General features: G+C 49.7%; 1 protein-coding gene across 1 annotated transcript in view; it reads right to left on the bottom strand.

The window, feature by feature from the left end:
• Window positions 1-2,985: 2,985 nt before the first annotated feature.
• crtac1b (cartilage acidic protein 1b) overlaps window positions 2,986-18,794 on the bottom strand; it is a 37,206-nt gene continuing 21,397 nt past the window's right edge. The window contains exons 6-15 of the mRNA XM_061227600.1: window positions 16,381-16,515; window positions 15,589-15,734; window positions 11,143-11,279; window positions 9,953-10,035; window positions 9,214-9,314; window positions 8,444-8,612; window positions 5,739-5,884; window positions 5,145-5,187; window positions 4,263-4,406; window positions 2,986-3,098 (exon numbers count right to left, since the gene is read on the bottom strand). Coding sequence (XP_061083584.1) covers window positions 2,986-3,098; window positions 4,263-4,406; window positions 5,145-5,187; window positions 5,739-5,884; window positions 8,444-8,612; window positions 9,214-9,314; window positions 9,953-10,035; window positions 11,143-11,279; window positions 15,589-15,734; window positions 16,381-16,515 — 1,217 coding nt within the window. The remainder of the gene's footprint in view (window positions 3,099-4,262; window positions 4,407-5,144; window positions 5,188-5,738; window positions 5,885-8,443; window positions 8,613-9,213; window positions 9,315-9,952; window positions 10,036-11,142; window positions 11,280-15,588; window positions 15,735-16,380; window positions 16,516-18,794) is intronic.

The raw sequence follows: 18,794 nt of genomic DNA, 5'->3' as shown, positions 1-18,794 counted from the left end.
AAACATAGTTCGCCATGAACATTTGCGATCTTGAACGCGCGTCAGGTGTGATACCAATACAGAGAAGGCTGGTGTGTTTAGAGATTCCCCTTGGACCCCAACTCAAGCAACGAGTCAAGCAGAGATTCCGGATTTTATTTTACACAGAGAAACCTCAAATTTCACAGTTCATTCTGCAGAGGAAATACAGAAGGTCATTCAACTAAAAATAAATAAATAAATAAATAAATAAATAACACAATTGTAATCGTAATTTTGCAGACAACAGTATTTACAGGGAGTCATTCAGCCTCCTCTCTGGGGGAGCCGGTCTTCACCCCAAGTCTTTTCACAGTGGAACACTTCAAATGCCAGAGAGAAGAACAGACGGAAGTGATCGGCTTGTGCAGAAAATGACCAACCAGGCGTAGGACTTCCAATACCTTCATGGTCACACTTTATACTAAGGTTTATGAATTGGCATTAACTAATGTAATTGTTAACATGACTGAATGATGGACAAATAGTACCTATAGTACCTGTAGCAGGTCAGTGTGTGCTAGATCAAATTTCTGTCAGGATATTTTGGGGGAATTACAGGCTGTACGGATTGGATCTCATTAGATCCCATGATATCTGACAGGTCTCCTTCATTCTGTAATATAACAGGGACAGGACAGGATTTGACAGCAACAGCAGTTCCCATGTTCAAATAGTCCGAAAGGATGAGAACTCACAGACCATGACAGTGAAGTCAAATCAAAACACTATTGTGTAAAGCATTCTGTGTGCCATGTAAGATGCACTCAATTATACAAAACAGAACAAAAAACAGACCTCGTGCTGAATTACTTTTTGGTTGTTGTGTTCACTCTGGGTACTTAAAACAATGGCCTGCACTCCTAGAATGAACATTTCTTTAAATTTCATCATTTTAAAAAGCGCAGACAGAAAGTGTCCCTGCCACTACAGAACTTGTTGTCAAATTCATATTATCCTAATTCCTTAATTATCTCTTCATTAACTCTCATATTCATCATGATCTCGGGTTTCAAATGAATTCATAGGCTGGCCAATCTCCTTTCTAGGGCTTGGTGCCATTTTGTCAACTGAAGCTAAATCAAATAAATGGCTCAGTAGTCGAGATCACATCAGAGTGTGGGCTAATGTATTGAACAGTATTCCAGGAAGCACAGTGAGGCTTTTGTGGAGATGCACATCGCCGAGGTCGAACACATACTGGATAAATGTGGGAATTTCTTTCCATTTCCATCTTAAAATCAAATGCAACAACAAAATACACAGGAAAGTCCCTGGCAATGACCTTTGTGCCAACGTCTTACAGAAAAATGGTTTACGCAAACTGACGTATGGGGGGAGAAGACCTGCTCTGAGCCAGGTGGGTGGGGGTGGGGATAAGGGGAACGTTGGTCCTTTGAATTTTGAGCCCAGCCAATGGCTACCTCCCTCGCTGCAGGTTTAGGAAACACAATTCTTATTCTTCTCCTCACGGCTACTTCCTTCCGAGTTGGGACACGGCCTCGGAATTCTCGGTACTGCTGGCTTTAAGGTTTGGAGGCAAATTCGCTCTGAGCTGAGGGATGGCTGGGCCGGAAATCCTTAAAGATGTGGAAACGCGATTGGGAATTGCGGTGGAATAGCTTCCACCTTAAGGGACCGTTACTGAACTTTCACTCCAGACCCCACACTTATAATGCGGCAAGGGAATCGTTTTAGAGTGCAACACAGACATCCGCCAACAGCTGAGTAATAAATGTAAAAAATAATTTCATGTGTGGTCAAGCCTGACTGGGTGTTAACACACTGCAACCCTGCAGGTAACAGATGGAGAAACGCACGTCGCCGTCCCCCAAAGCTTCTGTCCATACCCTCTCCTCATCACCGCTGAGAAGCTGCCCCTTTCATCCATTTTGTTTTTGACACATCTTTGCACAGCCAATGTAGAACTACAATGGCACACATTTTTTGAAAATGAACGGTACCTAACTGGCCATGAAATAATATGATCAATTTCAAAAACAAATCTTCTTCCAAAAAAAATAATCTGTGATGCATTACTAGCACACTCCTCAGAGAGAGCGAAATGACTCACCAGATCCGTAACACGTCAAAACAACCATGTTCCAGGCTTTTAGAACAACCGTGGTATTGTCGGAAATCAGGACCGTCCTGCCTGGAATTCCATTTCATCATTCCTGATGAGTTTACCATCCGTTGCCACCAAAAACATCAGCAGAGCTATTCACTCGCGTTTCCCAACCAATCATTCAATCACCATCCTCTTAACAAAAAAAAAAAACTATTTTTTGCCAGCATTTCATTTCCTTAACTTCTCTTGCACCCTTTACTTTCTCTTATCTTGGGATTTCTTAAAATCTTTCCACTTTTCATTTCTCTCTTTGTTGTAACTCATGTCTCCTTCATCTTCGCACTGCAGGATAGAAACCCAACACGGATCAGATTGTCTGGGTTGGGCCCAAATTTTTGTCCTTTGTAAAGCACAGTTTTATTTTGGGTACAGATAAGTAAATGAATAAATTAACAGTTAATGAGATGCTTCCGGAACCTTCAACCCAAGGCTACGAGCCTCCGTGAAACGGTCATCGACGGAGAGGCGGATCTGGGTGTCACAGTTGTCGTTGTCATCCCAGCGAGGCTGACATGTAATTGGTCCAGACCAAAGAGAGTGAGGACAGTTTTTTTTCAGTTAGCCCAGAAATCCCCTCTTAGCTCCCAGTTGAGCATGCTCGGTGTGTTCTAATGTTCTGGGAGGGGTCAGAGCTAAGAGGGGGGATAGGATCCAGGCAGGAAGAAGTGGGGTGGACTTGGGGGGGGGGGGGGGTGAGGTCTGAAGGTCTGAAGGTCTTCTGAGTTCCTCCCTCTTACCCCCTTCACTTAGCATCCCAAAACAGGCAAGCAGAAAGGAGAGGAGGGAGGTCGAGGTCAGTCGGTCCAGCAGGGGGGGGGGGCGCTGGGCTAGGTCGGTCAGGCCAGCAGGCTCACAGAGAAGAAGGTCAGCAGGGTCAGGGAGAGCTGCTGGAGGTGGGCCCGGGTTCCAGAGGCCGAGGAGTGGTCCCCCTCGAAGTACGCCACCTGAGCTGCAGGAGAAGAACACACAGAACAGAGAGGAGGGGGGTCTTATCCATGGCCAGCACTCCCTCTGTGGGATGGGTGGAGAATGACGGTCTTTGGGACGGGCGGAGGTGCCAGTGGGCGGAGAGGATACTCCATGGGACATGTTGGGGTTTCAGGGGGTGGAGAAAGACTCTCCGTGGGATGAATAGAGTTGAAGTTGAAGGTGGAGAAGTACCCTCAGTGAGGCAGGTGGAGATGCCATGGGGTGCGGAAAGACCTTCTTTGGGGCGGGTGGAGAATGAACTTGGGTGGAAGTGCCAGAAGGTATGGATGACACCCCATGGTCATGACAGGTGTTATGCAGGCAGGAGAAGATGATTGATGAATGAAGGTATATTGGAGTCTGTCAACGATCAGAATGAACTTGGGTGGAAGTGCCAGAAGGTATGGATGACACCCCATGGTCATGACAGGGGTTATGCAAGCAGGAGAAGATGATTGATGAATGAAGGTATATTGGAGTCTGTCAACGATCAGAATGCACAGTGACTGGGCCAGAGAGAGTAAGATGGGCTGGAAAGAGCTTGGTTGAGCTGGACTGGGCTGAGCTTGGTTGACCTAGCTTGAGCTGGACTGGCTGAGCTAGGTTGAACTGGACTGGGCTGAGCTGGACTGAGCTAGGTTAAGCTGGACTGAGCTTAGTTGAGCTGGACTGGGCTGAGTTAGGTTGAACTGGACTGGGCTGGGCTGGACTGAGCTAGGTTAAGCTGGACTGAGCTTAGTTGAGCTGGACTGGGCTGAGCTGATCTTGGTTGAGCTGGACTAGGCTGAGCTGAACTTGGTTGAGCTGGACTGGGCTGAGCTGAACTTGGTTGAGCTGGACTAGGCTGAGCTAAACTTGGTTGAACTGGACTGGCTGAGCTTGGTTGAGCTGGACTGGGCTGAGCTGAACTTGGTTGAGCTGGACTGGGCTGAGCTGAACTTGGTTGAGCTGGACTGGGCTGAGCTGAACTTGGTTGAGCTGGACTGGGCTGAGCTGGATCGAGCTGGACTGGGCTGAGCTTGGTTGAGCTGGACTGGGCTGAGCTGGGCTGAGCTGAGCTGGGTTCGGCTAAGCTGAGCTGGGGGTGGACTTGGCTCTCCCTGCGCAGCTCCTGGCGATCTTGAAAGCCCCGCTCCCCACTCACCGACGCAGGCCGTGCCCTCGTCGTTGGGCTCGAAGCCCTGGCTGCAGCGCTTGGCGGCGCGGCACTTGAAGCCCCCGTAGGTGTTGACGCAGAGGGGGCGGTCTCTCGGACACACGGAGGGGAACTGGGCACACTCATCCTCGTCTGGGTCACACGGGGGCGGGGGCGGGGGGGGCGCGGGTTTCAGGGTTGCCATGGAGACAGGGGACACAGGGAGCACGGGTTCAAGGGTCACACCGAGACACGGAGACATATCGGCGCCCCCTCCTGGTCCGTGTTGAGGGCGCCGGTCACGCCAATGCAGGGATTGACCTTTTCCGGAATTTTTCCCCAAATTACGTTACTCTCCGAAACTTAGCAGACGCACGTATCCAGAGCCTGTGCGTATCAGCCAGATTTTCTTATCATAATTTCATCATACTTTTCAGCGTGATGAGAAGCAGCCACTGACATGTCTGCTTCAGAGGAGAACACACACCTGGTTGTGCTCTAACACGCACGTGTACCCTGCACCGTACTTTCCTCTGGGGTTTTCAGCGCTCTTGCCCCCTGGTTCTGATCTGCACTTTATTGTACGTCGCTCTGGATAAGAGCGTCTGCTAAATGACCAATGTCATGGAAATAATGAGACCTTCTTGAGCAGATCTTGATCTCAACAAGACCGTCTGTTGAAATAAAGGAGACGGAAACAGCAGGACAGACAGGGCACATGCAGGTAGGCAACCAGGAGCAGATGCACTTCGCTCACACACTTGCCTCCATTTTGATCTTCCTCTTCCTTCCTTCCACTATTTGAGCCCCTTTCAAAGCACTGACTGGAATGAGCCAATCAGGCTTCTGTATTTGTGCCCATTGCTTTTTGGAGGCGGTTATCTGACCTACCTTTGCAACGGCCATTTTCGTTGACGACGAATCCATTCCCACACTGAAAAAATAGGCAGAGGTTTAAGTACCGGTGTCTTTAGATTCATTAATTCTGTATGTGACATTTACCAGGATATTCCAGGGACAATTCAATGGGGACATAATCAAAACTATACAGCCAGTTTGAAGCAATAATTTGCCTTGCTATTTTCGACTCATTCACGATCTGTTCCTACATAAATCTATAATATACCAGTACAGCATACAAATATAACACCAATATAATAGACCATGTGTAGAGCTTCAAAACCTTCAGGTTCTGGGTTCACAGTGTCAAGGTTTTCTGCTCTTTTTATGGCTGTACAAAACATCAAAACATCCTGATGCAACCCTTTGCCAAAACAGCCATCGTTAAAATATTCTTGCCTTTAGTACAAATTTTATAATTAGTATCAGAAATATGATTAATATACTAATTAACATTCTAATGTGCGGTTTGGGGCCTAAGCAGAATCATGACTTTAAACAAGTAAAATTGGGTTCCTACACCCCCTGCTGAAAGCTCAGGAGTGTCTTGGGGCGTAAAACACCGTTCAGGACGGTGCTCCCCACCTCGATCTCTGTCGGGGGGGTTGTCTGGTCCTCCTCCACGGGGTACGGGATCTCCAGAACAGAGTTCATGTCCGAGGGCTCCAGAGCCCGAGCCACAGAGCGCCCGTCCGGCCAGAACACCTCCACGCTGGTGGCCAGGTCTTTCCCTGCGGAGGAGAGGGAGAGAGGGAGTGCAGGGTGAGTTAGCGGTGTGAGGTAGCGCTGTGAGTCAGCGCAGTGAGTCAGCGCAGTGACTTAGCGCAGTGAGTTAGCGCTGTGAGTTAGCACTGTGGGAGAGTGCAGTGAGTTAGCACTGTGAGTTAGCGCTGTGAGTTAGCACTGTGAGTCAGCGCTGTGAGTCAGCACTGTGAGTTAGCACTGTGAGTTAGCACTGTGAGTTAGCACTGTGAGTTAGCGCAGTGAGTTAGTGCTGTGAGTTAGCGCAGTGAGTTAGCGCTGTGAGTCAGCGCAGTGAGTTAGCGCTGTGAGTTAGCACTGTGAGTTAGCGCTGTGAGTTAGCGCTGTGAGTTAGCACTGTGTTAGTGCTGTGAGTTAGCGCAGTGAGTTAGCGCTGTGAGTTAGCGCAGTGAGTTAGTGCTGTGAGTTAGCACTGTGGGAGAGCGCTGTGAGTTAGCGCAGTGAGTTAGTGCTGTGAGTTAGCGCAGTGAGTTAGCACTGTGTTAGTGCTGTGAGTTAGTGCAGTGAGTCAACGCAGTGAGTCAGCGCAGTGAGTTAGCGCAGTCAGTTAGCACTGTGAGTTAGCACTGTGAGTTAGCGCTGTGAGTTAGCACTGTGTTAGTGCTGTGAGTTAGCGCAGTGAGTTAGCGCAGTGAGTTAGTGCTGTGAGTTAGCGCTGTGAGTTAGCGCTGTGAGTTAGCGCAGTGAGTTAGTGCTGTGAGTTAGCACTGTGGGAGAGCGCAGTGAGTTAGCGCTGTGAGTTAGCGCAGTGAGTTAGCACTGTGTTAGTGCTGTGAGTTAGTGCAGTGAGTCAACGCAGTGAGTCAGCGCAGTGAGTTAGTGCTGTGAGTTAGCGCAGTGAGTTAGTGCTGTGAGTTAGTGCAGTGAGTTAGTGCTGTGAGTTAGCACTGTGGGAGAGTGCAGTGAGTTAGCGCAGTGAGTCAGCGCAGTGAGTTAGCACTGTGTTAGTGCTGTGAGTTAGCGCTGTGTTAGTGCTGTGAGTTAGCGCAGTGAGTCAGCGCAGTGAGTTAGCACTGTGTTAGTGCTGTGAGTTAGCGCTGTGTTAGTGCTGTGAGTTAGCGCAGTGAGTCAGCGCAGTGAGTTAGCGCTGAGTTAGCGCTGTGAGTTAGCACTGTGTTAGTGCTGTGAGTCAGCGCAGTGAGTTAGTACAGTGGGAGAGTACAGTGAGTTAGCACTGTGAGTTAGCACTGTGTTAGTGCTGTGAGTTAGTGCTGTGAGTTAGCGCAGTGAGTTAGTGCTGTGAGTTAGCACTGTGGGAGAGTGCAGTGAGTTAGCGTAGTGAGTTAGCACAGTGGGAGAGTACAGTGAGTTAGCGCTGTGAGTTAGCACAGTGGGAGAGTGCAGTGAGTTAGCGTAGTGAGTTAGCACAGTGAGTTAGCATAGTGAGTTAGCCTAACAGTAGCCTTTAGTCATCCCTCGCCCAGGACCCAGAAACAATGATTGATCTCTCCTCTAAACATGGAAAGAGGGGGGGGTCCCAAGAAAGCCATCTGCTGGAGACAGTAGCACAGTAGCAGGTTTGGCGGGGGGGCAGGTGAGCCCCCTTCACAAAAGGTGCAGGAGGAGAGAAAGAGAGGGAGCGAGAGTGTGAGAGAGCAAGATCGAGATGGAGAGAGAGAGAGTGAAAGCGTGCAGGCCCACGGTCAGAAAGAATTTCCAACAATAACGTCAAATATCAGTGACAATATCAAGACATTTACATGTAACTCCTGTAAGTCCAGGATAAACAGGCAGCAGCACGCAACCCAAACACGGGGACCGGGGGAGGGGTAGTGCACGGTGGGACCCACCAGCCCCGTGACCTGCTCGGTTCTTAATTAAAGTGGAGGTCTAACAGTAAGCAGACCCCCACATGGTTTCTGTCAGAGCAGAACCCACTCCTCAAGCCCGCTGTAAGAGGGGACCTCTGAGGGTCACCTGTCCCCCCCAAACATGAGAAAGACCCCCAAATTTATGGGAACCTCCTCCCGCAGTAATATGTCAAATACTTAACCCAAAACCTTTCCTGTAGCTCGTGGATAAATGCTTGTCAACTTGCCAGAAGCTTAAAATAAAATAAAAAACAAGGTCTCCAAATGTAAATGTAGGGGCCAGATACTAACCATTGGCTAAGCTTCAAGAACTTATCTTTGCCTCTCATTAATTTTTAAAACATATTTATAGTCTTCTCAACATTTATATTTCTCCATTTACCCTTTCCCTCCCACTGTGAAATGTCCCACTGAATTCAGAACTCGCATAAACAGATGTCATAGCCTAGTGGCTAAGGTATATGACTGGGACCCGGAAGGTCGGTGGTTCAATCCCCAGTGTAGCCACAATAAGATCTGCACAGCCGTAGGGCCCTTGAGCAAGGCCCTTAACCCTGCATTGCTCCGGGGGGGGACTGGCCCCTGCTTAGTCTCATCAACTGTACGTCGATCGGATAAAAGTGTCAGCTAAATGAGAAGTTATTTTTGATGATTTTATTTGTGTTCCATGTTAATGGGGCAGCAGGGAGCAGGGCGGGGCGGGGCGGGGGATGTTACCCAGGCCGAAGTGGGCGACGGGCTCCATCTGACACAGGTACCCCGACCCGCCGTCGATGATGCGCGTGTGAGACCCCGTGCGTCGGGTGTAGGTCACGACCTTGGCCCCGCGGGCGAACGCCCCGAACTGCGTGCGCGGGATCACACGCAGCCACCGATTGGACGAGCCCTACGCCGGGAGAGAGAGAGAGAGAGAGCGAGAGTTTCCATGCCAACGGTTTAACTGAAAGTTGCAGGAATGTTGCAGAAGATTTTGGTATGTACACACACCGACCCAGACACACATACATACAGTACTGTACCTAGATTTGTTTTCATATAAATTTGTTCTTTTTAGATGGGCTGATCTCACCTGGCTGGCTCAGTATACAAATTTAGACAGGTGAGATCAGCCCATCTCAGTGTACAGAGATGGGATGGTCTCACCTGGCTGACTCACCTGGCTCACTCTGTACACTGATGGGTTCATCTCACCTGGCTGACTCTGTACACTGAGATGGGCTGATCTCACCTGGCTGACTCTGTACACTGAGATGGGCTGATCTCACCTGGCTGACTCTGTACACTGAAATGGGATGATCTCACCTGGCTGACTCTGTACACTGAGATGGGCTGATCTCACCTGGCTGACTCTGTACACTGAGATGGGCTGATCTCACCTGGCTGACTCTGTACACTGAAATGGGCTGATCTCACCTGGCTGACTCTGTACACTGAGATGGGCTGATCTCACCTGGCTGACTCTGTACACTGAAATGGGCTGATCTCACCTGGCTGACTCTGTACACTGAGATGGGCTGGGCTGCACTCTCTCCGTGGGACACCAGCAGCTCCAGCTGTCCGTCTCCGTCAAAGTCTGTGACCGCCGCCCCTGACAACCAGACAGGAAAGGGACATGATCACACAGCCAGCCAGGGTGCTGACATCTGCCCAGTGCCTGGGACTTAGGATGCTAATGCTAATCAATCCACTGAGCTAACAGTGTTCGTTGTTCTCAGTGAACCCAGTGAAGTTCTGTGATTGGTGCTGAACAGGTGTATCAAATACTACAATATGTACCTCACACCCTAGCTTATGTGAAATACAGCTTTTGTGGGACTGTGGAGAGTTGAACTGGACTCGTTCTCAAGGAGAGAAACTCAGAGGCAGTCCAGACAATACAGACGATTGTGGACTTTTGATGCCCTCTTGTGGCAGAAATAGATATGGCACATACATAATTTCCAAGGCGCATTGGAAGCATTGACCCACACTGCTCTCTATTCACCATGAATCACACATTTGAATAGCTGGCCACACCTGCCTCCGTGTCACAAAATGTTTGTTCATTTTTTTTGTTGTTGAAACAAACACTTTGCGGCCCCCAATTCAGAGTTCATCTCCACAAGAAAGCATTTAAAACATGACTTTACGCTTCCTCTGCGCATTAGTTTGAGCGGTGTGTTAACGGCCTGTTTGAGGACCAGATTCAGACGGTCCGTTTGAGCGCTCAGGTGAGACGGGGCCTACCTGTGCCGCGCCCGTCCGGCTCCGCCGCCTCCCCGACGTTCAGCTCGTCGATCAGAGGATCCGCGTGTTCTCGCCGCGACACCCTGCCAGGGACGCACGTCATTGGCTAAAGCAGGGGTGCGCCAGTTCAAGCCCAGAAATAGGCCGCCTTCTTTTTTTTTTCCAGAGCTTTCTCGTTTCTTGGGACCGAATATATCCATCCAGACGGGATTTCTAAATTTCCTAAAAATGTCCGGCCAGATTTAGCTCATTCCGTAGACTGTGTATAAACAAACAGCCTAGTATTATGTTTAAGGCCTGCCCTCCAATATATGGACACTTCTGCTCAGCAAGGATCCCTTTCCCGTCTGGAGCCGCCTCGCGTTCTGGACTGAGCGATGTACCAGATGTCATTTAAGGATTTTGTTAAACTCAGATGTCAGACATGCCTGTCATCTGCAGTGAATTTCTCTTTTGTGAAAAGGCCAAATTCAGAAGAGCCAGTTTGAGTTTATTCCAGAGGAGAAATGCTGAACTCTAAGCCCGTCAGACAGGGCACTGAACTGACACATACTGCGGGTGTGTTTGAGCAAAAGAAAACGCTTTCCTATCAAACCTGCAGGCACTGCGGCCCTCCAGGACTGGAGTTAAACCTGCAGACACTGCGGTCCTCCAGGACTGGAGTTAAACCCGCAGACACTGCGGCCCTCCAGGACTGGAGTTAAACCTGCAGACGCTGTGGCCCTCCAGGACTGGAGTTAAACCTGCAGACACAGCGCCCCCTCCAGGACTGGAGTTAAACCTGCAGACGCTGTGGCCCTCCAGGACTGGAGTTAAACCTGCAGACACTGTGGCCCTCCAGGACCGGAGTTAAACCTGCAGACACTGTGGCCCTCCAGGACTGGAGTTAAACCTGCAGACACTGCGGCCCTCCAGGACTGGAGTTAAACCTGCAGACACTGCGGCCCTCCAGGACTGGAGTTAAACCTGCAGACACAGCGCCCCCTCCAGGACTGGAGTTAAACCTGCAGACACTGCGGCCCTCCAGGACTGGAGTTAAACCTGCAGACACTGCGGCCCTCCAGGACTGGAGTTAAACCTGCAGACACAGTGCCCCCTCCAGGACTGGATTGAAAGCCCTGGATTGCAACGGAGGTGTCTTTGAGAGAGGACTCAACTCCTTCCTCCCAGGCCCCGCCCCTCTCACTCACCTGAACAGCCGATTGGCCGTGGCTCCGCGGTAAGCGATGTTGTTGAAGAACACCTCCAGCTCGCTGTCGTTGTCGAAGTCAGCGGCGATGACAGTGCGCGCCGGAGACGGCATGGAGAACTTCTGCGTGCCGATGTCCTGAGAACACAACACGCATCGCTATGGCGATTACACACTGTCACAGACACGGGCATCGCTATGGCGATTACACACTGTCACAGACACGGGCATCGCTATGGCGATTACCACACTGTCACAGACAAGCACAGGCGCGTTGCTATGGTGATTACTTCACTGTCACAAACAAGCACAGTTGCGTTGTTATGGCGATTACCACACTGTCACAGACAAGCACAGGTATATTGGCTCCCAATTTTCTTTTCTATTTCCACTGTAAAGCATCTTTGTGAAAGTGTCTCTGTAAAAGCGCTATACAAATAAAATGGAATTGAACAGAATTGAATAGGGGCAACAGTAAAAAAGACAGAGTTTTATCTTTTGTAGAGTGAGTTTACAGGCACTGCAGTATGGAGCTGATGATCCTGAATGACTTTTTTCTTTTTATTGTATTACATTATGTTGACGTTTGGGCTTTGTATCTTTTCATTAATATTACTGTTTATTCTAGGAGCTCCTGTCCCCTGTAGGGGGTAGGGGCTCCTGTCTCTACACCTGTAGGGGGTTAGGGGTACCTGTCTCTACACCTGTAGGGGGTAGGGGCTCCTGTCTCTACACCTGTAGGGGGTAGGGGCTCCTGTCTCTACACCTGTAGGGGGTAGGGGCTCCTGTCTCTACACCTGTAGGGGGTTAGGGGCTCCTGTCTCTACACCTGTACTGCAGGTAGGAGGCAGTGTCATTGTGGTGGGCCTGTCCCAGAGGAAATTAACAGCTATTCGTGTGTCTCTGTGATGCAGTCGTGAGTCCAGCAGGAAGAGTTATGGCCCGGCTCTCCTCTCCTATCCTCCCACATTTACGCCTCACTTTAATTATCAGCCTCATAAAGCCCACTGCTGGGGCTAGTGCCCTGACCTTCCTGTGAGAGAGAGAGGGAGAGGGAGAGAGAGACAGATAGAGACAAGTGTGTGTGTGTGAGACAGAGAGAGAGAGAGAGAGAGAGAGAGGGAGGGAGAGGGAAAGAGAGAGCGGGAGAGAGAGAGGGAGGGAGAGAAAGAGAATAGGAGAGAGAGGGAGGGATAGTATGAGAAATGGACAGACAGAGAGGAGTGTGTGTGTGTGTGTGTGTGTGTGAGTCTGTACATGTTTGTGTCCTTCTAGCGACAGACTAACCAAAAACACAAAAATTGGGATCTGTAAAAATATAAGAGTTGCCCTCTGATAAAATAAAACTGTGACAGTGCCAAAAAAATATATTTGACTACAGCACATTCCCTTGGTTGAAGTATTTTCACTAAGAAAATGTTCAAAAATGTTAAATTATTCGCCGTCTGCAAGTGGACACGTGTATATTCCAAACGAAACGCCGTCAGAGTCAGCTCAAGAATCCGTCTCAGAGGACGTCTGACCCCGACAGCTCCACCTTTCCCCAGTCGGCCATTTTAAAGTTCTAAATGATTTTTTTTTACGTCAGAAAAGGCGTCAGAGTGACGTCAAGCCGCATTAAAACTATATATGACCCCTGAGAAATCGCCGTTATTGCACCACGGAACAACCCGAGTGGCCCTGTGAGCTCTCCGCTCTGGGCTCCGTGTATTTCAGTCACACATCGATTAAACAACAAATCGTGTGATGCTTAAGCAATATTTCCTCCCGCACCCCCCCTCCCCAAACACACGCGCGCCCGTGTGCCAGGGCGTTAGCCACAGCGGGGGGCAGGCGGGGGGGGACAGGCGGGGGAGAGGGTTCGATCTGACGGGCGGATCGGCTGTGGATGTTAATGAAGCCTTATAGCAGCATGATAGCCACGCTCAGCCGCACACCAAACCTGCTGGCTTCAGCAGCGGGTTAAATTACCCCCCCGGAGGGACGCTGAGATTTAATCACACAGGGCAGGGATCAGTGGCCCGGGTGGGACGTCCCGTTAGGAGGACTCTGTCAGCTCTGGAGAGGAATTAACCTGTGCGCCAAAGCCATGAACCAGCACCGGTATTAATGAACCTGTGTGCCAAAGCCATGAACCAGCACCGGCATTAATGAACCTGTGTGCCAAAGCCATGAACCAGCACCGGCCCTGGCATTGATCTGGGACGTGAAAGAGCCACTGAGAGCTCCTCACACCAGAGACGCCACACACACACACACACACGCACACACACACACACACACACTGACACTAGCACACACACACAAGCACATGCACACTGAAAAAAGCGCACGCGCACGCGCACACACACACACACACACACACACGGGTGAGTGCACACACACACACACACACACAAGCACATGAACACACACTGACACTAGCGCACACACACAAGCACATGAACACTGAAAAAAGCGTGCGCGCACACACACACACACACACACACACACGAGTGAGTGCACACACACATATGCGCACCTCCACACAGACAGGTGCACACACACACACACCTTCATCACAGCAGATGGGGTGCATTCACACACACACACACACACACGCACACACACACCCACACACCTCAGCAGAAGTCAAGTCCAATTACCTGCCTCCTAAATGCCATAATTGAAGCGCAGTCCGGCCAAATTTGAATTATTACCCTCTTCAATCTCTGAGCTCAGGATGAAGTCAGGAGCACTGAGTGTGTGTGTGTGTGTGTGTGTGTGTGGGGGGGGGGGGGGGGGGGGGGGGCAGCCGTTAGCTGAGAGACTGGTCTCCCACGTTATCCTGTAATTACAGCAGCTAGCTTTGCTTGAACAAACTCTTTTAAGACCACCATCTATACCTACTGATGCACACCCACTAGCTAAAGTATCAAACTGTGCACGTGTACGATACGGTACCTGCAGGAGGACCATTGTGAGGTCCAGCTTACTGTGGTTGGAGGGCTGTTGGCTGTGTGTGTGTGTGTGTGTGTATGTGTGTGTGTGCGTGCGTATGTGTGTGTGTATGTGTGTGCATATGCGTGTGTGAATGCGTATGTGTGTGAGTATGTGTGTGTGTGTGTGTATGTGTGCGCGTATGCGTGTGTGAGTGCGTATGTGTGTGTGTATGTGCATGCGCATATGTGTGTGCGTATGTGTGCTGTGACTGTGTGTGTGTGCGTGTGTGCGTATGTGTGTGTGTATGTGTGTGCATATGCGTGTGTGAATGCGTATGTGTGTGAGTATGTGTGTGTGTGTGCGTGCGTGTGCGTATGTGTGTGCGTATGTGTGCTGTGAGTGTGCATGTGTGTGTGCGTGCGCATGTGTGCATACACGTGCATGTTCGTACACAGACCTATCCCCTCATTGACCCCGGGGAGTCCCTGCGCTGATCAGTGGTGGATTTATTGGAGTCGATGTGCGCGCTGGTGTGTGCACTGATGTGCCCTCCTCACTGCCATCAGTCTATCTGCCAGGCATCTGGGAAAGCCGGCTCCTCTGCAGCAGAGAGGTGCATTGTGGGATACAGGAGTCCAACAGAAAAAACGGCCAGTGCCTGAAGCAGAGCGACTCCTGCTTTTGTTGACATCTTCTTCATATCCCCTGCAGGTTGAACCATAAACGCTGACTCTGTACAAGTAAACGTTTCTGAGGGCTTTGCTCTCCTGTTCCCGTTTTCAATTTGAGCAGCTCTCTCCCTCTTTATGACTTGTTATGCCAGACTGTAGGTCAGCCGCTCCGGGCGGTAATTAACTGCCGAACGAGCTTCACGGGCCCAATTAACGACCGGGGCCCTGACTGGAGGTCAGGCCGTTTGCTCTCAGGCCATCCGTCAATCTGATTGATGGGGCTGCTGGGAGATTGAGTTGTGAAGGCCCCCCGGAGATCAGAGAGGAACTACAGACACGCGGAGCAGAACCACCGAGACCTTACTGTGGTCTGTGATTGAGTTTGTGTTTGTGTTTTACATCTTTACTGTATACAGGCACCGTTCTGTCCATGATGAACTGCCTTTTTTTAATTTATTTTTATTTTCTATAATATTGTGATGTATGTATTTGATATGCATTGAACGTTCGTAAATCTTACACTCAATGAGCACTTACTTAGGTACACCTACTTTTTCATGTGATTATCAGCCAAGAGTTGCAAGAATCGAGGGTTTTGAGAGCAAAGGGAGGCCCCTACCCAGTATTAGTATAGTGTTCCTAATAAAGTGCTCCGTGAGTGTAATACCTTAATGCATCTGAATGAAAATGGAGGCATGATCTCAAAATGGGTCGAAGGCCTGGTCCTGATGTTTGGGTGCTGCCAGATGGTTTTTATGTCACCCCTATTTTCCCCAAATTTGGGATTCCCCCCGCCCACAACATGAACGCTTTGCTTCTGATTGGTGCAGAGCTTCCATTTCCCGCCCACAAACCTTAAATCTCTGCTTCCGGTTGGTGCTGAGCTGCAGGAAGAGGCGGTGGGGCCCGTTCCAGTTCCCGTAGACCAGGTCAGTCTTCCCGTCCCGGTTAAAGTCCGCCAGCGACACCCCTCGACCGTGCTGCATCGGGTCTTCAACTCCTGGACCAGAGAAAATGCCACATTCAGCTCCTACTCAACCCACACTCAACCCATGCAACCACAATCCACACTCAATTCCTACTCAACCCACACTCAACCCATGCAACCACAATCCACACTCAATTCCTACTCAACCCACACTCAACCCATGCAACCACAATCCACACTCAACCCATGCAACCAGAATCCCCACTCAATTCCTACTCAACCCACACTCAACCCATGCAACCAGAATCCCCACTCAATTCCTACTCAACCCACACTCAACCCATGCAACCACAATCCATTCAATTCCTACTCAACCCACACTCAACCCATGCAACCACAATCCCCACTCAATTCCTACTCAACCCACACTCAACCCATGCAACCACAATCCACACTCAATTCCTACTCTGCCCGATAACAGCACCTCCTCTGAGTCAGATCCTTCCCTCCCTCTCTCTGTGACTGTTGTTTTTGGCTTTACCCTGTCTGGGGGCCCGTTCTGCCTCTGTTTTGGCTGTAAAGACTTCCTTTATTTTTTTGGAAATAAATGTCATCCTTTGTGACAACTGTGATGTCGACTTCTCTGTTTAAGATGTCCGTGCTGGCCGTAACTGGGGGGTCAGCTGGTCCTCGCCCTCTGGAGGCGATGTCTGCTCACCTGCAGTGGAGGCGATGTCTGTGAAGGTTCCGTCCCCGTTGTTGCGGAACAGGAAGTTGGGTCCGTACTCGTTGACGCAGAAGATGTCGGAGCGGGTTTGGCTAACGATGGGTCCCACCACCACGCCTCTTCCCCCTGTCACCCCCAAAAAACAAGAGCCAGTCAGAGCCTGTAGCCTAGTATCTAAGGTACATGACTGGGACCCGGAAGGTTGTTGGTTCAAGCCCCGATGTAGCCATGATAAGATCCGCACAGCTGTTGGCCCCTTGAGCAAAGCCCTTAACCCAAAATTGCTCCAGCAGGGATTGTTCCCTGCTTAGTCTAATCAACTGTAAGTCACCTCAGCTACGTAACTAATGTCCTGAACACACACTTTCCCTGAAGTACTTCCTGCTGCAAACATTACAGTCTCCTCCCAACTGCAGAGAACAGTTTTTTTTGTTTCATGGCAAGTGATCAAGAAAATCTAGCAAATAATGCTGACAAACGCGGGCCTTGGCCCAACTCAGAAAACGATATCAACGCTGTTAGGACAACAGGTGGTGGAATGGCCTGCATGTTAATGGAGGTAACGGACACACCTGACCGCCCCCTGACAGAAGGCTGCAGAGCATCAGAATGCACAGCTGCAGTCACGATGAAATCCCTCAGCTAATGGTTAATGACAAATTCCTCAATAGAGGTCCTGCGTCCCGTGTAAATAAAGGAGAATGTATTAGCAGGGTGTGTATGTGAAGCCTCAGACAAGGTGTCCAGGACCTCCAGCACAGCAGAAGCAGAGCAACCGCAACCTCATTTAAAAAAGGCCGGACGCAAGGAAACGTGAAGAGCAACTTCAGCATAGCCGGCAGGCGTGCGAGAGTGTGTGTCTGTGTGTGAGTGTGTGTGTTTCTGTGTGTGTGTGAGTGTGTAACTGTGTGTGTGTGTGTGTGAGTGAGTGTGTGTGTTTCTGTGTGTGTGAGTGTGTGTTTCTGTGTGCGTGTGTGAGTGTGTAACTGTGTGTGTGTGTGTAACTGAGTGTGTGTGTGTGTGTGTGTGCGCCTCGAGCCCCTCGTTCATCCTCCAGTAGTGTGATTATTGTGTGGCTGTGCAATCTGCATCGATTCACCATTTCACGTTCAATTAATCGAGAGAGGGTCAGTCCTGGACAAAAGTCTCATTGTGTTGTGTCTTTGTTCTCTGAGTTTTCTCCAGGCTCTGATCACCGCTGCTGAGAATGAGATATAATCGCTAAGAATAGCTCCATATTAACCTGCGGGTGTTAAGATACGGCAGGCACTGCACCTTGTGAATCTGGATATACGATAGGTATAGTATGCTAAAGTGTGGAAATATATACTGTGCTTCTGTTGGGCAGTGCATCTTGTAGTGATCACTTTCTTGACTGAAGCCATAACTGACAAACTGAGGGCAGAGGCCTTGTTTGTGTCCCAGCCAGGGGGCTGTCTCTTTAGTGGATGTGGTGCTCGTGGGTACAGTGGTTCAGCACAAAGCACAAATACGTCGAGGCCCAGGGTGCACTGGTTTAAATCAGATTACAGAAAACCACCGGCTTGTGCATTAGGTGAATTACGAAGCAAGCTAACTCCAATCGATAATAAGGCTCTGAATTGGTGTCGTCCTGCGATTGCGTCCAGTGCATCAAAATAGAAATCCTCATCCTCAAAAAGAGTGCTTTTACTTTTACTTCCTGAAACATCATCTTAATCATTAGACTGAAATATGACCTGAAGTGCCTTTCCTAATGACGGTTTCTTATCGCCCATTTTGTGAAGAATTACACCCCAGCGGGCCGTGTTCTCCCTGCTTTTTCTGCACATTCAGCTGGTATAGGCTACTATAACTGGTGACCAAACTGCTGAAATTTTGTGAAATGTATGCCCGGTTTTCAAACGCAGTTCAATGTATTTGACGTATTTATCCGTATCTGGCTGACGGATGCGGAATCAAACTTGTGACAAACGTATGTGGGGTCGAGACGGAGTTCCAGTTTCGAGTCCAGCCATATTTATATCGACGAGTTATCGGTGTAACCGGACCAACCTGCAGTCTCTGGCAACCCACACTCAACAATACAGAAGTTTTGACAGCTCATTTTAAAAAGAGCAGAAATTATGACGTTCATAAGAAAAAGGCTCACGCGGAGGGCATACCCCTCTCCGCTGTCGGCACCACCGCCCCCAGAACACGGCTAAATTACGACTCCCGGGGACTGAGCACCGGGCTTCTGGGAACGTCTGACAGTTCATGCATTAAGGGAAAATCTCAGCGAGCCTTCTGTGCAATCAAAATAAATTCTGTAAAACAGACATTCATATTAAATTCCGCTCCGACGTCTCTGACAGCGAACGGCACCCTGTCCGTTGCGTCAAGTCAAGGCTAAGGGTCCAAACAGAATCTGGAATACATTAATA

The sequence above is a fragment of the Conger conger genome, chromosome 18, assembly GCF_963514075.1.
Source record: "Conger conger chromosome 18, fConCon1.1, whole genome shotgun sequence".
NCBI lineage: Eukaryota > Metazoa > Chordata > Actinopteri > Anguilliformes > Congridae > Conger > Conger conger.
Note: the sequence above shows the minus strand (reverse complement) of the source record. Positions and strands in the feature narration are given on the sequence as shown.